The sequence below is a fragment of the Calidris pugnax genome, unplaced genomic scaffold (genome assembly GCF_001431845.1).
Source record: "Calidris pugnax isolate Ruff unplaced genomic scaffold, ASM143184v1 scaffold27, whole genome shotgun sequence".
In the NCBI taxonomy this organism is placed as follows: Eukaryota; Metazoa; Chordata; class Aves; order Charadriiformes; family Scolopacidae; genus Calidris; species Calidris pugnax.
Genome location: NW_015090893.1, coordinates 14193754 through 14216902, shown reverse-complemented (window position 1 = coordinate 14216902; position 23149 = coordinate 14193754). Strand labels below are relative to the sequence as shown.

General features: G+C 46.2%; 1 protein-coding gene across 1 annotated transcript in view; it reads right to left on the bottom strand.

Annotated features, from left to right (window-relative positions):
* The window catches only part of COL23A1 (collagen, type XXIII, alpha 1), a 186443-nt gene that overhangs the window by 10261 nt on the left and 153033 nt on the right, over positions 1-23149 (bottom strand). Inside the window, exons 6-19 of the mRNA XM_014947856.1 lie at positions 16769-16795; positions 14857-14883; positions 14160-14186; positions 9548-9619; positions 8196-8312; positions 7687-7722; positions 7065-7091; positions 6526-6552; positions 5344-5388; positions 4675-4737; positions 3321-3365; positions 2749-2826; positions 1142-1195; positions 170-214 (exon numbers count right to left, since the gene is read on the bottom strand). Coding sequence (XP_014803342.1) covers positions 170-214; positions 1142-1195; positions 2749-2826; positions 3321-3365; positions 4675-4737; positions 5344-5388; positions 6526-6552; positions 7065-7091; positions 7687-7722; positions 8196-8312; positions 9548-9619; positions 14160-14186; positions 14857-14883; positions 16769-16795 — 690 coding nt within the window. The remainder of the gene's footprint in view (positions 1-169; positions 215-1141; positions 1196-2748; positions 2827-3320; positions 3366-4674; positions 4738-5343; positions 5389-6525; positions 6553-7064; positions 7092-7686; positions 7723-8195; positions 8313-9547; positions 9620-14159; positions 14187-14856; positions 14884-16768; positions 16796-23149) is intronic.

Below are 23149 nucleotides of genomic sequence, written 5' to 3'. Positions count from 1 at the left end.
TTAATTCAAGGAGGTGCAGCTGGATGTTACGGGGCAGAGCTTGCTCCTGGCACGATGAGATTTGCTTTTCACAGCACCAGCTCTCAGGGACACACAACTAAAAAGGAGTTTTATTTGTTTTAACTCGGCTCCTGCAAGGTCTTGCTCAATTCAGCCGTGCCCCACGCACCTTTTCACCATCCAGCCCAGGTGGACCCGGCAAACCCAGCTCTCCCTGAAGTGACACAAAGAAAGGGGAAGTTAAATCAAGAAATCATCTCGGGAAAGCATTTTGCAAGGAATTCACGTGTTATTCACGTGTATCAAGTATTGTGGTTATGAATTTGGCATTGCCAGGCTCAGAAGCAGCAGCGAGGAGCTTTCAGCCATGTGCCAGAATTACCAACTCATCCCAATTTGGGCAACATGGAGCCCTCAAGAGGCACCAAAATCCTGCCCAATCCCATCCATCCAAGAGATGCTTTTCTGCAAGTTAAATTCTTCTTTTAAAGAAGAATTTATTCTGGCTATTGCTTGTATAGTGGGAGGACAGTGTGGTCCCAACTTGGACATGGTGCTGGGGCAGCGAGAAGCACACGGGGAGGGTGGGATGGAGGGCAGCTTGGCAAAGCCTTTGGGACCACCAGCCCCTCCTCACAACAGCTTCTCCCAGTTACTTCTGCCTCCCACTGCCTGCAACAAGGAAATCTGTGAGGGGCTGGAATTTCACCCATTGGGGTGGGATTGGGAGCAGATTCATTTCTGGGACAACATCCCCTGGAAGAGTCTGGAGACAGGTCAACAAAACTCACAACAGCTTCTCCCAGTTACTTCTGCCTGCAACAAGGAAATCTGTGAGGTGCTGGAATTTCACCTATTGGGGTAGGATTGGGAGTGGATTCATTTCTGGGACAGCATCCCCTGGAAGAGTCTGAAGTCCAGAGACAGGTCAACAAAATGTTGCATTTTGTGTGAAAACCTCTGTTATCAGCCCAAGGAAGCATTAAACAATATTTCCTTTACCACGTGTAGTCTCAAGCCCCACAGCCCTGCTTAATTTTGGCTTGGAAGACACTTGCTAAGACACTTGCTACATGGAAAACTGCTAATGAACACATCACTTGCTAGGAAACCCCGTCTGCACGGCAGAGGTTGGGCTCACCTTGGGACCTGGAGCGCCCTGGGGGCCCGGTGGCCCTGGGGGACCCGGCGAACCCTGAAACACAGCAAACAAATCGGGCATGAGCACGACTGACATGAACATGACACACTGCCAGGGACATCCCTATCCCCACACTGCCAGGGACAAGTGGGGAGCAGCTCCTGGCTGCGGTCTGCAACTGACACCGGTGTGACCCCCAACACCACAACAAACTCTGCTGACAGGAGGCGACCCAAGGACCCCTCTGGCACAGGGGATGTTCATGCAAAAGAAAATGGGGCTGGAGCCATGTGGGTGCAGCAGCACGTGTTTAAGGGGCAAAATGCCTTTAGCTGGAGGTGTGACCCCAAACTGGGTTTCCTCTTTTTGCATCCTTCCCCTTCCATCCAGCCGGGCTGGGGAGAAGAATCCTCCTGAAAACAGCAGCAACCGGCCAGGGAGGTGCAATTAAAGAGGGGAAATGAAGGAGTTTGTGTGAGCACTAACAGCAGGAAAACATTGCTATTTTTTCCTGGGCACTGCTGGGTGCAGAGACCATGAACCACCTTGAGAAGAACAAGTATTTTACAACTTGCAAATTATTTCAAACAGCAAAACTCATGGTCTCACTCAGCTGAAAAACGAAACCATATCACACCCCCAAGCACCATTTTCCACGACTAGAAATGCTGTTATATTTAATCACACTGGGAGCCTTGTAAAGCCACCCCTTTCCAAAGCTCTGTCCAGGAGACAAGTCAGCGAGCAAACACCAAAAATAACTAATAAGTAGGAAAATGGCAAAATTAGCGCTGTTCAATGAGCAACCTCCACATGCAGCACACGGGAGAGGGTCTGGACCCCGCAGACGAAGTCTCCAGACATTTGATGGAGCCTCTCCAACCAGTGCACTCCACACACTCCACTCACAAAGCTGCATGCCGTGCAGACATCTGGCAAACGGTAATTACCATCACTTTGTGTATCCCTGCAGCCTGTTATAAAACAATTAGGATGGTTCTCAAATGTGTCTGTAATTAAGTACTTATTCTATTCGGCTTCTTTCATCTTAATGAGAATGGCAGGGTGCTGTTGGGCCGGGCAGGTTAGGGCTCAGGGACTAATCTCCCATCCTCCTGCATCCCCATGGCTGCTTGTGGAGAAAACTGCTCCAGAGGACGCGCAGTGAAAACAGTGTCTCCACACTGGGCTGGGGCATGGCAGGGGGGAAATAACACCCCACAGCAGCAGTGGTTAAGCTGTAATTTGGCTGAAATCACTCATTGCATCAGGTGTTTATATATCACGGGCTGTGTTGTGTTGCTTTTACCTGCGGAATATTAACTCGCACGCCACATCCTCGTCCCACGAGCCTGGTACCCAGCCTGAGTTCACAGACTCAAGTTTTGCCACGTTTTTTTGCTGGTACACCCTAAATATCCTCAGCCCCCCGATGCGATAAGCTCTTCCCTCCCAGCCAGCTCTGTGCTGAGACTGAGATCTCGGGAAGGAGAAGTAGGACAGGGACAGACGACGGTGCACAACGTCACTGTGCCAGAGCCCAGCAGCTTTCCCAGCCCCTTCCCATTAACCTGCAGGAATGGGCACTGCCCTGGTGTGGGACTTACCTTGAGGGCATCCAGGATTCGGCCGTCGTAGTCGATCACTACGGTGTCACCCTGTTCCCCTTTCAGGCCGGGGGGACCCTGCAACCAGCAATAAATCCTATTTAGTTTCTGCAACATCCGAGAAGTCAGTGGTATGAAAGCAAAGACCTGACACCCAGGTGTTTGGGGAATTATCACCTTACAAACACCATCAATTTAATCAGCTCCTAGTCTGACAGCTGTAACTGTCATCCAACCAAACCTCAAAAAGGCATAAATTTGTGTGACTGAGAAACACATAGAAACCTTCACTTGATTACCCCCATTCACATCTTCCCTCTTGCAAAAGAGGGTCACAGGATGGTCATGCTGATAAGAAAATTGGACTTGACTGCATTTCCCAGAGCTACCTCCCATGGCAGCGTCTGGTACCTGCATAATGATTCATTTAAATATGCAGCATCTCTATTTTTTAGCACTGAACTGATGCTGAAGCCATTCAGCTGCATACTAGGCAGTAGGAGGTAGTGGGGAACAGCTCACGGCAAAGACACAACTCCAAACTGAAAAGGAAAAACCCTGAGCATCCATACCCGGGGTCCGATGGAGCCGATTCCTCCCTTCTCACCAGCTTCACCCTGAAAAACAAGGTCACATTTTTGATTCAGAGAGACCAAGGAAAATACAGGATATTTATCTTAAAAATACCGTAACTACACGAGATGCCACGTGTTTTAGATTAAGAAAAAGTACAGCACCAACAAGCAACTGCTTCTCCTAGCAAAAGGATAGATTTGACTTCAGAACAAATATCTTTTGCAAAAAAATAGCGTTGGTGTGAGCTGGTTGACCAGTGGCCCTGCTCAGGACTGAGCTCCTGGTAATGGTAATGTGCTGCTCTGTGGCTCTGCTGGCTGCTCCAAACGTGCCAAGCTCCAGCTCCTCGTGCCGAGGATTCACACAGCTCTCTCTTTGCTTTAGGCTGAATTTTGCGTGTGTAAAATCTCAGCCGACACGTTTAAACCATTTTTGAGGGTGACTTTAAAGAAAAGGGCTGTGCCAAATTTTTCCTTTTTTTATTTTTCTTCCCCTCTCCCCCCCCTTTTCTTTTTTTCTTGGGAAATTGGGAAGTTTTGGAAAGCTGTAGCACTCTCACAGCAGTGACCTGCACCTCAGCTCAGGATTCAAAAAAAAAAAAAAATGCACCTTTTGCCGTATCTGTGAAAACCCATTTGCTGGCCAAATTAAAGCCCTCCAAAAAGTAAGAAGTGGTATAAATGCATAGACTCTCCGTAGGAAAACTCAATTCAGCAGATCCCAGGGGGAACAAACCATCACTGCTACTATGGTTTTAGGAAAAAAAATAAATGGCTAAGGGTCATCCTAGCCCATGGTTCTTCATCGTATACAGTTTCCTGCCCAACAATGAGCCCCGGCTGTTCTGTGCAGAAAACACGACTGGATACAGATCCTACTAAATAAGAAGCAGCTGAGAGGGGAAATAACAGCCTGCGAATGCTGTGCGGGTCTCATCATCACCACGGAACATATCAAAACTGTCTTATTGCAGTTCTTGGCAGTCACGAAGGTCAGGGGAACAGGACAGCACGTAAGTGCTCTGGGCTTTGAAGCGGCACCGCAGCCAGCGGTACCTCGGATCAAACGTGATCAGAGGGTTAGCTCTCTTGGGGGAAAAACAGAATCAATTCAATGAAAAACACATCAGGAGACAATTCTAAAAGCTCTTATACTGATCTCTGCTTGAATCCAGCTTTCATTAAATCATCAGGAAAAGGTAAAATACCTCCTAACATCCCACTGTTTTGTTTCAGTTTGGCCATTTTATGAGCCTTTTAGAAGGCAAAGGCTTAAAACACCTACTCAGCTGAAGCCCTCCAGAGCCTCAGTAGCCTCCCTCAGCTTCCCAGCTAATGGACTTTTATTTACCTTGGGTCCTGGCAAGCCCTCTGTGCCGTTCTCTCCCTTGGGACCCACGCTTCCTTTTTCTCCCTGAAAACAAGACAATTTTGACAAATGCTATACAGGTAGGACGGAAAACAGATTTCTTCAGGTTACAATTTTCTTGCTTAGATACAACAAAGTATCTAAGCAACTAACTTCTACATACATGAGTGCTTTGAGCCTGAAATACTTCATGTTGCCTAGGTGCAAAAGAGGAGTTTTTGAGATAAAAATGAAGCTTTCAGGCTTAACAGTTCGGCTGCAGGTGGTATGTTCAGCCATAAAGTTAGCCCCAAAACTGCTGCACCTGCACAAGACTCCTGCAAAGAGCCCACTGCACCCTGATCTGGGCAGTGCAAACCCACATCCCCCAGCTCCAGGCCACCCCAACAAAACATTCCTGATTTACTTCTGCAAGAGGAGCCTCTAAATGACAATTCTCTGCCATATTCAACAAGTCACATTCGCAAACTTTTCCTGGGCAGAGCTACCAAGAGAGAAGGGTGGGTTATGCTTTTTCTCTTTTTTTTTTTTTTGTTCCTTTTTCCATGTCAGGGGAGAAATGTGCTTCTCAACCCACCCCAACTGTGATACCATGCCAGGAAACCAAATAGCAAAAGCACATACATTAGATGGACACAGAGCAGAACATACCTTTGGGCCCATAAGTCCTGGTTCTCCGGGGATCCCATCATCACCCTGATGAAATAAAATATAAAAGGTGAAATACAAAGAGCTCTAAACACGTGTCATTGGGACCCAACACTTTATTTGACCCCACTGAGTGTTACACAGACCTGAGACCCACTTAGTGTACAGGAGGCTGGTGAAAAGCTACAGCAAGGAGCCCAGAAGGCTCCAGTGTGGTCCTCTGCTCCCACCCAGCTCTGCTTCCTCTGCCCTGAGGGTGGCAGATGGGCATCTTCCAGAATTTGCTTACAGCAGGCCCTGGGGAAGGTGCTCTCCCATCTTTAATAGAAATTAGATATTTAATCCATTTAGGCTTTTTGGGTCCCAAAGACTTCTTGCAAGCTGCCATCCCATCCTCATGCACTTCACGACAAGTCACCAGCACACCCATCTGCCAACAGATCTTCTTGTTTCACTTGTCACGCTTCATTGTTCTCCTGGAGTAAAATCACCTCATAGGAGCTGAAGTGGTTAATTTTACTGGTCAGTTACGAAATTTTTAAGCCAAGTTCTGGCCTGAAAAAACACCCATGTCCATGTCTGTTTTGGGGCAGGGCAGTAAGAGGGAAAGACTGGGGCCCTGTCAGTGCTTTGGCTCCAGTTAAAGGCAGTGATTTATCCACTCCTTGATGGCACTGCCAAAAGAAAACGTGGAGAGCTCGGACACGTGAATCTCCTGCAGTTTTCAATGCCCAGCCCAAGCAGGGTGCCTGTCCTTACGGAGTGGGCAATCCCCACGAGACCCAGGTGCTGTGCAGGGATGCCCATCCCAGGAATCTCAAGCCCATCCCAAGGGTCCCTGGGCAAATAACAGCCTCCAGGCGCTTCTCAGTCCTGCTTGAATTATTGGAGCAAAAGGGCTCAAGACCTACTGCTTTGTTTGGTATTTGCTATTTTATTCTTTGTCTATTGGGCAGATGTGATTGCAGCTTCTGGCTTGCATGTGGTAATGAAAACCAGGCTGCAGGCACAGCCGTGTCTGTGCTTCACGGTCGCATGTGCAAGAAACCCCAGTGAACATGAGGACGGGCTTGGTATGGACATCCATGGAGATGGCTTCTCCATCAGTCTCTGGCAATGGTTTCCCCAGTCAAGCACAGAGCAAAGAAAAAAAAAAACCCAAACAAAAAACCACTACTGTTTTACCTTTTTCCCTTGGATGCCAGGCTCCCCCTTCAACAGCAACACACACGAGAAGAAAGAAGTTTAAGGATAGAACAAAAAATAAGAACAGTTGTAAGGATACTCAAAATTAATTGTAAAGTTAAAATACTTGGGTTGTGTTGGTCGTCTTTATCCCACCACCCCTCAACATAAGAAAGCACGTTCCCGCAGCACACCAGCTTCCAGCCCCATTTCAAGGTTTTAACATGGAAAATGGTTGTGCTTTCTGTGTAGGTAACACATTGTCAGACATTTGCAGCTCCAAGTCAATCAGCCCCATTTCAAGGTTTTAACATGGAAAATGGTTGTGCTTTCTGTGTAGGTAACACATCCAGTCAGACATTTGCAGCTCCAAGTCAACGGCTAATTTGATACCTTTGAAATTCTATTATCTGATCAATACAGATGAGTACAAGCCCAGTGTGAAATATGTATTTTCATCTCCACACCCCCAACACAGCAATATTTCAAGGATTTGTGTTAAAATTAGACAGATAAGTTTATAAATACTTGTTACCCACCTTCAGTCCTGGAGGTCCCCTGGCACCCTGTTGAATATAAGAGTAGTTGGTATATTTATATGACAATAGAGTATAACAGGATAAAAAAAAATTTTCAAGAGTACTTCAATATGACAATAGAGTATAACAGGATAAAAAAATTTTCAAGAGTACTTCAATTCCAATAAAAAAAAAAAAAAAAGACACAGATAATATTCCAAAAAAAAAAAAAAAAAAAAAGACACAGATGCCAATTTCCCTTACAAATACAGCTGTAAGTTCTTTGTGCTCCCAGTAAATAATAAATTTTCTTTTGTGGCTTGTATATTTTAATGTATAATAAGCACTTTTAAAACCCAACCTCGGCCTTAGTGAACTGGAGGTACAATGCCAGGAGGCTTCAGAGGGGCAGAAGAGGGGATACAGGAGCAGCACATCCCTTTGGAGAAGCCCAGGGGGAAAAGACTGGCCCCTTTTCTGCCCAGGGCACAGGTACCCTTGGACATTTTAGGGCATCCATAATTTCCCATGGGTTTCCCCATAAGCAATGACACAAAGCCACTTGCTGCAGTGAGCTGAAGAGCGATGTAGAGCCAGGTGGGTGAGGGACACACACACATGGATGCTGCTGGACAATACTAACCACGAGGCCGTCCTCTCCCGGCTCGCCTTTGAAACCCTGCAAAAATAAAAAGGCCAACATCGAAACTATTATCTCTCATTCTCCAAAACGCTCAGCAATAATTAGGACATTTAATTGTATTGTGTTGCAGCCTATTTTTTTATTAAATGAATTGCCAGTGAGCTGGAGATTCGCAACAAGTCACCTGAAGCCTACAGATCAGGGAAGAGCTCTCCTCTGGGCTCTCTGAGTTACAACCAGCACCCATAAATACATGCTCCAGGTCCAGCTCTTTGCTCCAAAAACTGAAGATGGAAGGTCCTCTCCTGCTCCATTGGCCCTACACCCCAAAGCTTTGCTGTATGAGCCGTGTCATGGTTTGGTTGACCATCAGAGCCCAACGGCTGGGCCAGGATGGGGACCCAGCACTTGGGTGGCAGTACCAGGGAAAGGGACACCCTTCACCTTCCTCTCCCTCACGGGGGTGGGAACTGCCCAGCATGTGCTCGCTGCACATCTCCCGTCCTTACAGGGGGGCCTGGAGGTCCTCTTGGGCCATCTTTTCCTGTGTCACCAGGAGGCCCCCGGGCACCTGGGGGTCCTGGTGGACCAGGGGGGCCAGTGGCTCCATCTCGACCTTGATCGCCCTGGAAGAAGTTCACACAGACATGGTGAGATGAAGCAGTGTTGGCAAGTGGTGGCCATGACACATGCACTGCATCCCTGAGCCATTCCAGAGGAATTTAATTACAGCTGCCAATTGGGAAGGCTGGAAGCTCACGGCCGCTTCATGCCCTTTGGGTCTGGTTCCTTAACCAGGATTTTGCTCAATGCCTTCCAATGAGTTTTTATCTCATTAAGCCCTTGCCCAGTGACTGTCTGCATGGAAACCACCAATTCAGCAGCACCCAGAAATAACCCAGACCCAACAACATGCTGGCATGGAGCATGCACACACTTCTATAGCTCAGTGCACCACACACATACACAAAAAAAAGTAGCACTTAGTAGTATTCTTTAAATACAGCCATGGTCATACATCAACATCCAGTGTAGCTCACACCCTTGGATGCAAAGAAAAAAGCAGCAGCTGTATCTTGGTGTGACTGGGAAGGGTTGGTGGGTGCTTGCTCTGGAGGGGAACACCCCATGGGGCTCCACCACCCAGTTATCTGCTCCTGACCCACCACTGGCCACCGCAGCCCAGCCCCGGGGCTGTGGCCGGGCACATCCATGCGGCTGCACAATGGAAAACCTCACGGAAAGGCCATCTCATAAATCTTTTAGCAACATCTGGAAGGGTTACCACTGAGGCAGTACTGTGCCTGTGTTTAATATGTGGTCCACCCTCAAATCAGGGACAAGTGTGGGATTTTCAGAAGTCCTTAAGTGACTTAGCAGCACAAATCCCACGGCCTTTCAACAAGATCTGTGCTCCTAAATCTCTTGCGTGGTTTTTGAAAAAATCCTATTGCAAATGCTGAACACTGCATCCAATTAGGTCAAGTCCAGAGTCTCCCACTGAATTTTGCCTAATTAAAACGTCACGTTGAGAGTAGGAGGATTTAGAAAACCCCAGTTTTAGTGCATTTTATTTTATAACACCAGCACTGTTCACATGAACATTTATAGGACTCTGTTGCTTGACTCCCAGTTCTCACAAAGGACCAAATGCTAAAACCCATCACTTTTACATCTCTCTGCTTTGACAACACTCTCCCTAAATTCCAAAGGGATTGCACTCAAGCGTGGTCTCAACAAGCACCTCTGAACATAGCCACGGTAGCAACAAGTTAAAATAGCAATAGCGCACAGACAGAAAGAAATGAAAGCAATAAAAAGAATCACAGCAAACCAGCAGCCACAGAGCCCACACATCTACCTTGAGCACTCGCCGGCTAAAAGCAAGCTGATCGTTAGCCAGAAATCCATGATTGAGCCGGGGAAAAACCATCTAGGCAGGTAAAGAAAGTGGGAGGCAGAAGAAGGAAGAGCAAGAATTTAAGACGAAAGCACAGCAGAAGAGCAAGTTTTAAAGGCTGTAACAACATATAACAATTTTTCCTTCATAATTAATTGATGCAGGAGGAAGAAATAATCTAGGTAGCCAGCAGTGGTTGTTTTAACGTTCTGGATTCATTGGAGCTTGGTAAGCAGTAAATGGAGGAAAACAAGTATCTCTTCATTACTTTGCTGCACAATAGAACATTCAAAGCAGCTGGGGTACAAAGGATTCCCCGACTGCAGGGCTTTCTGCAGAATAAAGAGCATTATTCCAGTAAATCCCACAGGGGATATATCCCAGCATTTCTCCTGAGACCAAATATTATAATTTTTTTTTTCAGGGGCTAAAATGAATTCTGATGTATTCCCCAGCCTGCAAAATGCAGATAAATCTCTCAGATTTACATGATGCAAACCCAATGTATTCACACCGTGTCAGTAGTCATTGCTATTGTCTTTTAGCCTTTCCACTTATCTATCTAGGGAGAAGCAGTAAGACATTTCCTTTCTCAGGACACTGCTTGTGTCTCCCTTTCCCCCTCCATCCCTGCACATGTCCACAGGATGACCCAAGGGATGCAGGAAAACCACAAGAAGCCCCGTGGGAACACACAGCACATCCTCCTTGAGGATTTGGGAAGATTTCTAAGGAACCAGCCTCTTGTCCAAATTGCCCAGGGAGCTTTTAAACCTTTCACACAAATAACAGATAAGCCCAAACCTCAATTTTGGGGTAAATATTGCATAGATAAGCCCACCTCCTGCCCAGCCTCCCAGGACAGGCGTGTGCAGGTACACCCCCAAACCTCAATTTTGGGGTAAATATTGCATAGATAAGCCCACCTCCTGCCCAGCCTCCCAGGACAGGCTTAACAGCAGGCGTGTGCAGGTACACTGAGCACTCTAACAGTCATCTCAGAAAGGGGGGGGGGAAGCAAAGTCAGATTGAAAAACAACTAATCAACCCTGGAAAATAAAGCCATCCCCCAGTAACTTTTCTTTCAAGCTGCGGAGAGAAGCTTTAGCTCAGCCCTTGCTTGAATACAGCCATTTTTGGGGAGGAACAATGCTGAAATCCTGAGATTTTCAAAAACCAAGATGATGCCACATTGAAATTAATGAGGACACAGAGCCCTTGCGCTCAGCCAGGCCCTCCAGAGACTAGAGAAACCACCAGAAAGGCTCTACCGAGACCAAAGGGGTTTGTGGTAGACACAAAGGACCTAGTTTTATGGCTTCTTATGGGCATGAAGATACACAAGAGAATTAAGTGGGATGTTTAGGAAAGCCCAAGGAGCAAGACAGGAACTGAAACATTTTTCTTCCCCCTCAGACAGCTGAGCACCATCCAAGCACACATCTTCCAAGCCCAGCCCTACCTGTTTCCATGGGAAATGACAATTTGCATTTACTTGGAGGCCAAACACGCTGTATCCTACCAAATCCAGCCGTCGCACGTTTAATTTTAAACCATTCCTGTTAATGATGGGACCATCAATGGTGAACAGCCCCGAGGGCTATTAAATACAGAGACACCATCTCTGCCCAAAGAAACGTTCAGGGCATGCATAACCAGGTTCCAGGAGTGCAGTTAAGTGTGACAGAGTTAAACATTCCTGCTCCACATTCACACTCTCCCAATGCATCTGGTCACGAGGGACTGGCCACAATCCAGTCTTAGAGCACAGAAACCTTGAATGCCGTCAATTTCCAGCTTTAGAGTACTTGATTTAGTCGTTTCAACATAATGCTCCAAAATAAGACCAAAATAAAAACAAAAAAGTGCAAAATAAAAGTATTCATAGGTGTCTCTGTTGATGGTCACTGTGAGCCCTACAGGATGCTTTCTGTGCTGAGCTTGTATCTGCAACGTGAGCTTGGCAAACACTTTTAGCAGAACGTAAGAGAAAAAACTGCTTTTCTATCTGCAACCAAAACTCCAGCTGTTGCTACAAATTCAGCTCAGCCACACCAGCAATTAGTCCCACAGAAGCTCCAGATGCAGGTGCAGACATTACTGGTGCCATCCCCATCGGCGCTGGCTGTTGAGCAGGAACGTGCTGCCGCTGGAGACAAGAGCATTTCTCTCACAAGTTGAAGCCCCTTTTCTCCCTCTCCAGAGCACCCCAGTGCTGCTGCCACACGCCCTGTGCATCCGCCCTCCCAGATGTGCAAAAATTCATCCATCCTCACATCTGTCTAAACAGCTGAACTGTCGGTAAGAACAAGATCGCCCAAGCGAAGGTAATAAATCCAGAGCGGTCACCCCAGCGCCGGCTCAGGGAGCCAGGCTGGCTTAGAAAAACAGCCCTTTTTAGAGGTGAGGCAATTTTAAGAGAGAAGTACAAGCACAAATATCAGGGCACAGCAGTCCCAGCCTTGGCAGCACCCTGCTTTGAAACCTTCTCTCCTCCCAGAGCAAAGGGTACCTGCTCATTGTTTCCTCCTGTCCCTACACTTACACACATTTTGTCACTATATTTGAGTCTGTTTATTCCCTGTCCTGCTCTGGTGAGGCCGTGCAACCGCCTCCTCAATGCCATTTGCAAGCACTAGTCCCAAATCACCCTCCAGCATCTGCATTCAACACACTCCCATGTGCAATAACCTCTTTTTTTTTATCCACACTGGCAGCAGGTGTTTATTAGAGACAGAAAAAGAAGCAGCGCAGACACGAGCATATTCAGTAGCTCAGCCCTTAATTGCCTTCATCCCACTTCCACTGCAGACAGTCTCTCCAAAGCCGCCCCAAGCATTACTCTCTTTTAATCTATCATTCCTAACGATAATATTTCTGCGTTCACTGACACACACTATCCCCACTCCACCTCCCATCGACACACACATTTACGAGGGAGGCAGCACTGGATATATTCCTAGTTATTTATCCTCCTGTTGATGCGATGACTTGCTGCGACACATCTTTCAAAATCAGTTAAACAAAGCCACCGCTGAAACCGGAGGAAGAAGATAGATCAAATTAAGAAATAAAAAATAATCTGGGCCAGATGGTATTGAGAAGTTTCGTATCCCATCCACAACCCAAATGTCTGGAGACACAGACGAAGCTATTTTCAAAGCCAGGCACCAGTTGCTAGACCTACTTGTGCAAGCTTCTGCCAGGCTTGTTTCTACTCCTTTCCTCCCAAATTGTTTCTAAGCCTTTTTCTTACTCTTGTGCAAAAAGACATTAATAAACCTAGAAGTAAAGCAAAATCCAGACAAAAGCAGATGAAGAGGGAAAAAAGGCACATATTTTTAATGGTAGATTAAAACATAGGGCAAGTGTTACCTTGGGGGCTGGCACATGTCCCTGTGAGTCCAGAAGGAGCCTGGTCCCAGGGAATCTCCCACAGGGCAAAGAGGAGCTGTGTCAGGAGGTAGGTTCCTGCATTATCCAGCAGCACAAACCACTGGGCTTTGGCACCTGAACATCTCCTCCAGCATCGCCCTAGTCGTCAGCCCCAAAGTCATCCATAGCCCCGACCAAGGAGTGAAAACTCACGCCCGTGTGCCACTGAATCACCTCTTGAAGCCTGTTCTGAGTACAGGGGTGGGCATTTAAGGTTTAGACTTTACTCCGAGCCCCTCCTTAGCCACGCAGGGCACAAATCTATTGGAGAAATTTTAGGGGCTCTTGAACCCCGAGGGTGACATTTCCAAAGGAGCTCAAGGCATTTGAGAGCTGCTTCAAAAAGTGGCACCAACTTCAAAAAGTGACTTAACAGCCTCTAGGGGAAAAAGAAAAATGACTCCGAGGCGTCTCTTCCCAACATTAACCACTGAGGTCCTGGCTACGTTTCCAGCAATGGCATCTAAATGTATCAGCCAACTCTTGGCTGCCAGCTCCTGCACCTCAACTGCGGGGTTTCCAGCATGTGCCCATAACCCACAGCCAACCACATCTCCATTACTGTGACAGAGCCCACCTAAGAAATATCACAGACCTCATGTTGAGCCCTTCCATCTCATCCCCAACATGGGAGACTTCATGTTACCGCTGCCATAGCCAAAAGATTTTTCCTTCATTGTACAGTTACTTTAAACCCTTTATTTTCAATCAAAGGCAGCCTACGCTCCCAGGTGGGGAGCTCAGGAACTTTCCATCCTGCACAACACCATGCCGGGCCTTTCCTTGGGACACCAGGTCTTACCACCATGTACTGGTGCTCCAATGCCAACAAACAAGGAGCACAGCTTAATAAGAAACACGGAGTCTGTCTCTGACACTAGAAGAGGGAATCGGGGATAGAAAAGCTCAGTAAAAGCGAAACCCTTCATGAGGTACCCAAAGGTCTTCAAGTCTTGTTTTCCCTGTAGTCAAAGTTAGGAAAACCACACCACAAAGAGCTTCAATGGCAAAATTAAATGTTTCCAGAAGTTTTACCATACCTCAGTTTGCAGCAACAAAGCTGCACAAAGCCTTGTTTAGTGCAGTGACCAACCCAACCAGATTTTAGAATAAATCAACGTGCTGTGTCACTACTTACCCTCGGGCCGATGTCCCCTGCTTCACCCTGTGCGTCAGGCAAAACAGCAAGGGTCAGCTATTAGAGTTCACATTTCAACCACGAAGGACCGAGCGCAGGGTCAGCTGGACACAGGAACAGCACACAAGGGAAGTGGCAAGAGTCCTATTGCTTAACGTATTCAAAACCAGGGAGGAGAAGGGCTTGAGACAACACAATAGGGAATGATTCTGCCCTGGCAGGCGATGAAACAGATAATAAATCAGAAATAGAGGATTGTTTCCAACTCTAAGGCTCCCTTAGCAACTGCTTATGTCCTACACATGCGGGGATTAACATCACTTTCAGTACAGCAATGACCTTCTTTGGTCGTGGGAGGATGTCATGCAAACAGAGCAATGGAGGCCACAGCCTCGCTCTTGGAGGAAAGCAAGGAGAGAGCTGTGCCACTCTCCTGACCCTGAGGGGGTTACCAGGAACCCAACAGCATGGATGACCCTTAAGATCAAATTTATTCCTCATACATTTGTGCAAATTCTTTCCATCCTCCCCTTCTTCGGGCTTTTCCAAGAGCAACCTGAGAACCTGCTGTCACAGCTTCACATCCCAACAAATCCCAGTGGTAATGTAATGCTGGCATATTAGGCTAACCTGAACTGAAAGAATTACAGCAGAAGGAGGATATACAGCTGCTTCCCCACATTCATGCAGTCTTTACCTTTTCCCCCTTTGGTCCTGGAGGTCCCTGGGAATACATAAGAAGGATCCGAGTCAAGAAACAGCAGAATTGTCAATGCACACATCATCAAAACCAAGGAGACAGCAGCCATCAGTTACAAACCTGAGCCACATTCACAATTATTTTAAGTTATACATGCTACTATTTTAAGTTATACACTGCTTCACATGAGCAGCACACTACCAAAAAGCACCAATGAGGTCCGGCCTGGTCTTGCCAGGACAGAGGAGCAGAGAAGGACCGGGACAGGGCAGGCAGCATGAGAGCCGCTCGCAAACACGTGACTCCAAATAGATGCAAGAGATTTCTTGAAGTATTAAATCACTTCTAGAAAAACACATGCTCAGCATATCATTACAACAATTATACATCTGTTTGAAATAAACAAGGAGGATGGGCTGCTTTCTTTGGCCTATTTGCTGAAGACATAAGTCATCTTCCCTCTGAGCGGCTTTCTGTAAGACGGACGGGCAGAGACACGCTGCAGCCCCAAAGAGAAGCCGCAGAGCCAGGCTTTGATGTGCCTGCTCCACATCCTCCTTCCAGCACAGAAAAATACTGAATCTTGGGGTTCAGCCCAACTCACGGTGTTTGCTGAAGGGGGACCTGGTGGGGTGCAGTGGGGAAGGTCAGCAGAGAGGCCGACAGCAGCAGCATCTGCATCCCCACGCAGCATCCCTCCTGCTGTTAATTTGGCTCTGAGCAAGGCTGCTGGCCCCTTGCTCTCATGGAAGAGATCATGAACAGTCTGGTTCGAGTTTGGCCGTTTGATAAGTTTGCTTTTTCGTGGAGATTTTCCCTGCCTCTCACCCAGAGGTCTCGCTCCTGCCCAGTGCACAACTCGCAGCCGTTTGCATCCCCGTGCCTGCCAAGGGCAGCGGGCACAGGAGCTGGGGTTTGTGCTGCTCCCCTTTGAATTGTGCTAATTCAAAGCTAAGCCCTGAGCACAGCTGTACGAGCTGGCCATCCTTTTTAGTTTTCTAATGCTTTATTTCTAGATTTCTTTTCAGTCACGTTTGTCGTATTCAAGGGTAGGACAAAAACCAACCACAGCAACACGCAGCTATTAAAAAAACATTCCCCAGTAAGTATCTGGAGTAACTTTTCGATTGCAAAGACTGAATGACTTCTGCTCACTTTGAAAATCAGAGTTGATTTAGGACCAGATCTTGAAAAGATTTCAAATGGTGCCCTCTAGTGAACGTGGTGGAATAGAGAGGGATTTGGACACAAAATACAGAGCTGCGACCTCCTGCAGCGTCCGTCCAGCCAGGGGAATCAGAGCTGGCCAGGGTTCAGCTGGCGTAAAAATAAAAAAAAGTCTGTCTTAGTCCAGAAAGTAAGAAAAGACTGGAGCACCTGAGTGTCCAGTGGGCTTCTGAGCAAAACCAAAGTCAAACAAACAGCTCATAAAGTGAAGTCCAGGCCATTACACAAAGTATTTCATAGACATGGGGCACTCTCAAGCGCTTCCCACCTGGGCTCCTTTAGAGGCAAATGTACCCAGTTTAGGAACGATTATTCTTATGATACCACTCTGTAGCGCCAGGAGCACACAATCTCAATTACTGTTCTTGCTTCTTTCAAGGCTCTACTGGAATTTATTTCCCAATTTTGGCCTGTCACCCATGGCCAAAGTCTCCACTAGCCGAGCTGGCGCAGGACGGGGAGAAGCAGCCAAGATGAGATGAGGGGTTAAGAGAAGCTCACCTCTAGCTGTGCCGGCCAGCCCTGGCTCAGAATTTTAACTTGTATTTGTTACAGACCACAGAATAATTTTCCTAAACAGTTATATATATAGTAATAAACAAGTAATAGTTGAGATTCTGCCTTTCTATTGCAGAGCAGCATGAATAAAAACATATTACATTTGGCACTCGGTGCTACTTACTGGTTTGCCATCCAAGCCAAGAGGCCCCTGAAAAGGGAAGGAAAAGACAGTATTATTAAAAAAAGAAATACTAACAACAACAATATCAATTTGCCAGCCTAGCAGCGTCAGTCATGCTCTGAAAGAGGCTCTACTTACGTACAGTACAATCTTTGGCTATGTTGTTTCTACACCTAATCCTTCATCCATGCAATCCAGCAGGAAGGTTTCACAGGGGCACAGTGAGAGGCGTCAAACAATTTGCAGAGTACGAAGGAGCGTGAGAGGAAGCGACAGGATTAGTGACAGGGACAGGGTGACACTGCTCTGGCACAGCGCTCGGGACTCCCTGAGGTTTTTAAAGACCCTATAAGAGCAGCAGTAAAATATGCCTGATTTGGTTAACCTGAGCAGGTCCTGGGAGTGAGTCACATCTACCTCAGACCTGAACCACTTGTTTTATCAAAAGGACTTGCTGAAACTCTACCACTTTACCCAGCATCTTCTCACATTATAGCCCTGTAAACCTGGAGGGCCCACCAAAGAAAACGTAGTTTGGACTATCAAGTCCAATGATAAAGCATCAAAATATTCTTTATTTTTTAGCTGATTAGGGTGGACTTTTTTCAATCAGCTTAAATCTGTGATAGTGAAATCGAGCAAAAGCGAGAGAAAGATGTGTAAGAGAAGCCCAATGGCTGCATTAAAAATAGCATCCTTCCAGCTCACAGCTCTGGCCATCAATAAGGAATAAATCAGTCTGCAGGGGCTGTGGTGACTGGGCTTGGAATAAGAAACCCTGGGACACACAGCTCTGTTAGGAAATAAAGGTAAATCCAGGCGGCTGAATCCTGGACAGCCTGTACCTGTGTTATAAGGACTTGGGGACCTGAATTTATCACCTGAAAATAAACCGGGATTTCTTTACATGTGAGATTTCTGAAGTCACCAAACAGGCTATACTGTTCACATGATGAGCATTGCTTCTCACAAGGAACTACCAGTACACAACTGCGATGTAGCAGTAATGAAAATATAAATATAAATGAAGCTGTGTCCGTTAACACAAAGGCTTGCAGGTTACAACCAAACTACTACTTTTTCCCCTAATATCTCCTCCATACTTTATCTCACCTCAATTCCTGACATTATAACACTTGGGAAAGGTGTCAGTTCCACAGAGCATCTTTCCTGAAACTATGACTGCTTGAGGTGGTTCCCCTGAAGCTCCCGATGCAGCTCTCTAACCTCCAGAGGACAAGATATGGGACCTGAGCAGAGAACTGGCAGCACATTCAACTTCTCAAGGGAGTAGAAGTCCCAGAGATTTTTTTTTTTTTTTTTAAATTTACAATACCAATTCATCAGTTTCTAGCTATTCTTGTATCAGTCCACAAAGGGACATCCAGAAGGAAAAACAATGGCCTATTCAAAGGATGTTTGTTTGAGGGAAAGCATTTAATGCTTGAGAGAAACAATATCCATTGGGTTTTCAAGAGGCTCTTGGCCAGCCGTGCTGCTGAATGGACAAGACTAACTCAGACTTTTAAATCTTTTGTTAGTCTGGGCTGGAGATTTAATTGACTCTGCTCTACCTCTCAGCCAAACGTCTGCGTGAGCAGAGGCAGGGTTAGGGGACTGCATGTATATAGCAGGAGAGAACATCTGAAATCTGGGCTTGCTCACTTGATTGCCTGCAACTTTCAGGAGCACCCATCTGTTGAGATCATTACTGTCTTTTATTTGCTCCATGTCATTTTAATTAAAGATGAAGGAATCTTTAGTTTATTTGATAACTAAGGAACAGGAAAACAACAACCCCTATTACCCTGGTCAAAAACCACCAAAAAAAAAATAATAAGAATCACTTCCTCTTCAATGATCAGCACAAAGCATAAGAAAAAAGGAGAGCTTTTTGGACACCCCATTACAGGGCTCAAGTAGGAGAAAGCATGCAGTGGCTTCATGCTGTGCTTTTCACCCAGGGCTAAAATTCACTTCTGCCTTTGCCTGCTCTCAATTACAAGCTTTTCGCTCCGAATCACACACACAGTGATCACTCTTCACATAATGAAACACTCACAACATCCAGAGGGGATGAACTGTCTGCCTAGGACAAACCTGATGCTTTAAGACAAGGTAGAGAGAAAATTCAATCAACTTCCCCCAAAACATGGTTCTGACCAAAACCATCACTGCACCAGCCAAGCAGCACAAAACCCACCAGGTGCATTGAGGAAGACAACACTAACATGGTCCCAGTCAACATTGTTAGGTGGATTTCAGACCCAATCCTAGCTGTAATATACTCAGATCTCATTTTCTGACACAAACACCATCAATGACCGCCTGCATTTCGTGCAGGCCAATACATTATATTATTTATATAATATATATTTTATGGTATACATACATGATACATTATTTAATGATATATCTGTATGCAATGATGCTGAGGATGCAGACACAAGTCAGACAAGACATTGGGGCTAGAGAGAGCTTGTTACTGCATCATACTCTCTTGCTGCAAGCCTTGGTTTGGCCATGCAACATTTCAGCTTCAGCAGAATGGGCTACATTCAGAGACGTTTTAAAACAAGTTTTGATAGTTTTGTTTTGTTTCACAGTAGAAGCTCAGAAGCCTTGAAATGTAGCACCAAAATGTCATTGCAAAAATGAGATTCAGCCAATGCTGAAAGCAGCTGGAGGCTTGGGAAGAGAGTTTTAGGTCCACCAAAGTGGGAAAACCCTGAGCTTGTAAGCTCAGACTCACATGCAAAAGCTCTTCCAATAAATAATAAGTGTTTTCCCTGTACATCCCTTATCCCTGCTCAGAGCAAGCCCAGGTGCCAGCCCGGCTAACTGGCCCTCTGCCTTCCTCCTCCAGTGCCATCACCACTGCTGGCAGGGATGTACTTGCTCTAGCAGCTTTACAGGAATTTTAAGGAGCGAAAATATCTAGTGAAAACAAAGCCCAAGATTATTAAGAGGACAATGCTTCTGAATTGGGAAATATTCTCTCATGGTTATTTTTAATGTTTCCTGTTCTGCTAAAAATTAGCACAGGGGTCGGAAGGAACCCTGCAGTCATTTTTTAACAAATTCAAAGGGCTGCCTTCAATCTCTGTCTCCGTGGTTTCAAAAAAATAGTAAAATCTTAAGAGTTGAAAAAGAGGAAAGTGTCAGAACAAAAGAGCAGGACAATATTTTAGCATCCCTGCACAGGGCCCTGGGTCATTAGGCAGCGCGGTCTGCAGAGCAGCCAGGGAGCAGGGACCATCCTTTCCTATAGGCTACGCTGTAAATCTTCACAAGCAGGACAGGGTCTGCTGGCCATGCAGTTCCTCAGCACAATGTTGTATGAGAAGAAAGCCCTAGCAAAACCTGCAGCCAAGCACGCCCTGCCAGCCCCGTCACAAGGAAAGCAGAGAACGGCAGCCAGGTCGCTGTGGCTCCTCTGATCTTCCCAGCTGAAGGGAAAGGGGAGAAGGAGGACTACAAAATGAAATGCAAGTCCTCTAAATAGCAGCTGAGAACCACTTTCACTAACTGCGAATGAACAGAGCACAAGAAGGCTCTGGGATGTCACCTCAACCCCCTCTTCCCTCCGTAAAGTCCTCAGTGCTGAAGGATCAGAAGCTCTTATAAAAAAAAAAAAAGGTTTCTACTCCATCCAATACTACCTCTACTACAGCAATAACATGCCTTTCCAAATAACAGCATTTAAATATCTGTTTGGAGACAGACTCTACATATGAAATTGGTCATACATGGAATTATCCTGCGCACACACCGACTGCAATGGCTGTGAGCCCAGAAAAGTTCTTCATGGGAAGTTTCTTCTGCATCTGCCCTGACCTCTGGGGTCCCCAGTGTGACACCCCAAAATAGCGTCAGTCTGCAGCATGACATAGCATCGGAAACGTTCCTACCAGGACCTGTCATATTTAAGCACTAAGATCATTAAAATCACGATAGCTTCATGTCAACTATATATAGTGTGGATGGTCTCACTGGGATGGGATTTGCTGCACAAGGGAACAGTCCTGCACTTATAAATAAATAATTTTCTTTCAGCGTGAAAATGATTATTAGCAATCCTTTGCTAATAATTTCTTGGGGTTTTTTGTTTGAAAAAAAAAAAAAAAAAAAGCTATTTCATCATTGTCCAATGCAAATTCCCCTTCGGTCCATGACTGCATTACCCAAAAACTACTTTTTCATTACTAGGTGAAAGGTTTTTCTTCTTTTTTTAAAAGCAAATACTTTCTGCAGTTCTCTTATAAGCACAAAACAGTGATGTTGATGAGGCATGACTTTTTAAATATTTGTAAGACTAATTGTTTTGATTTGGAAAATAATTTACACTTGTTATTCCACACATCAGTATATTTGTTTAAAAAAATCAAAGCAAAGAATATTTGAAAAGAGGGAAGCTTAACTAGTTTGGCTGCCCCATACAGGATACAGGTCTTTTAAACATATTTTCTGGGTAAATCAATAAAATGCCTTGTTAAAATTTTTTTTTCTTATTTTCAAAACCACTAAAAAGTGCAGAGCTCTAAAACGAGTCCTGATAAATAACCTTTTATCAGATTTAACATAGAAACTATTTACATATGACATTCACCAAGGTCTCCGTTTTGCATGAGTTAAGCTTTAAATAATCCAACCTTGGTGATTTAGTTAATACCTTTTGGCAAAGAGATGCACCTCCATCAGGACAGGTCCCCCCAGGCCACGGGGGCAGGTAGCCCGGGGGCTACTTGAACCTTCCCAGAGCTGCTGCCACCCCCAAATCAGTCTTGATGGCCCCTGCATCCGAACTGAGGTGGACAGCGAGGCACCGAGAGCACTGCTTTCTGCATGCAAGTATCAGCTGATTTACAGCCTTCTCCAAGAAGGTGGCAAAATATCATAGAACTAAAAGATTAGCCAGACACGGGTATTTATTTAGCCCTTCAGCTGTATTCCTGGATCAAAAACTACTTTAAATGTCAGACTTCACTAGCACATTTGTCAAGAGAACAGCAGGTAAGAGAAATTACTGTTATCAGTGTCAGCTCCCATTTGGGACATCTCTGGGTTCAAAGCACAGCAGGAGGCACCCGTGTAACAAAAGATGTCACACAGCATTTTCATCTGACTTCCCTCAACTGACCAAACCCCACACGTGGTATAGCACAAGGTGCAAGAGGACTCTGAAACCCAGGCATGGTCTCTGTTGCCTATGCATGTGTATTACCCCATGGCTGGAGACAGCTGGGGGTCCAACATTTCAGAGCACAATTCACTGCCACTGAGGTTTTTTGGAAGGTTTAAAGGGAAACCATCTTCTGGTTTGGTTCCCTCCCTCCTCTCTCACATTTGTTGCCACCATCCTGCATGGCATCAGAGCCAGGCTCTCCTCCTTTGGCTACAAAACCCTATTTCATTTTACATGGGAGGGTAATTAGGGGTTCCCCCAAATCCATCTCCCTGCAAACTGCAGCTCTGAATTTAATATCTGACCCCAGTTTTGGGGGGGATCTCAGTGGGGCTGCTCTGGCTAGTGGGGCGAGCTGATCCCCCAGCTCTGGCAGCTCTCACCCCTCTCACTGATTTCTTTCCAAAAAGATCACCTAAGTGCACCCCCAGACACTGCCCACAGCATCTAGTGGGGCTCAACATCATCAAACCCCCCAAAAAGCTCTTCTGAAACCTTTCCTGGGCTGGAACTGCATCCCACAGCCCAAGCTGACAGCAATAAATCTTCCAACAGAGGTATCAGGCAGAGCCACAGCCTGATAAGGGCCAAGTGTGTGTTAACAAACTAAACCAAAAAAAACCCCACAAATCTGTGCTCTATTCCAAGAAAAAGATCTGCCCTCAGACTGCTGGGCGGCCTCAGCCCATTCTTTGATGGAAACGGAGCAGAAAGGAGCAGTAATTTGCTAAAAACTTCACCCATAATGCAAACCAGACTGCGGGGCTCTGCAAGGGAGCAGCCACCTCGGAGGCTGGGCTGGTCCACGCAGGGCATCCGGCGGCCACGCACAGCCAGTCCCTGTCACAAGGGCCCAGCACAGGGGGCTGAAATCCTTGGGAAACAAAAACAACTCAAAAAATTGAGGAAAAAAAAAAACAACAAAGCCTATCCTGAGAACGTTTCTGGGGCAGCGCTGGGCTCTGCCCACTGTTTAGCCCTTCCTTGGCATCACCAGTGTGGGCTCGCTGGAGGACTTGGGTTCCCAGCTCTTTCCAGAGTTGCCAATCACATTCACCTGGGCTTTGCTATGGAGATAAGGCACTTTTTAACCATTTCCTTAAACACAAGATGCACCTCCTTCCATCCGTTTGCAGAGCTTCCTCCTTGCTTTACTGGATGCCTTCTCCAAGATGCTCAAGAAAAACACCTGGAAG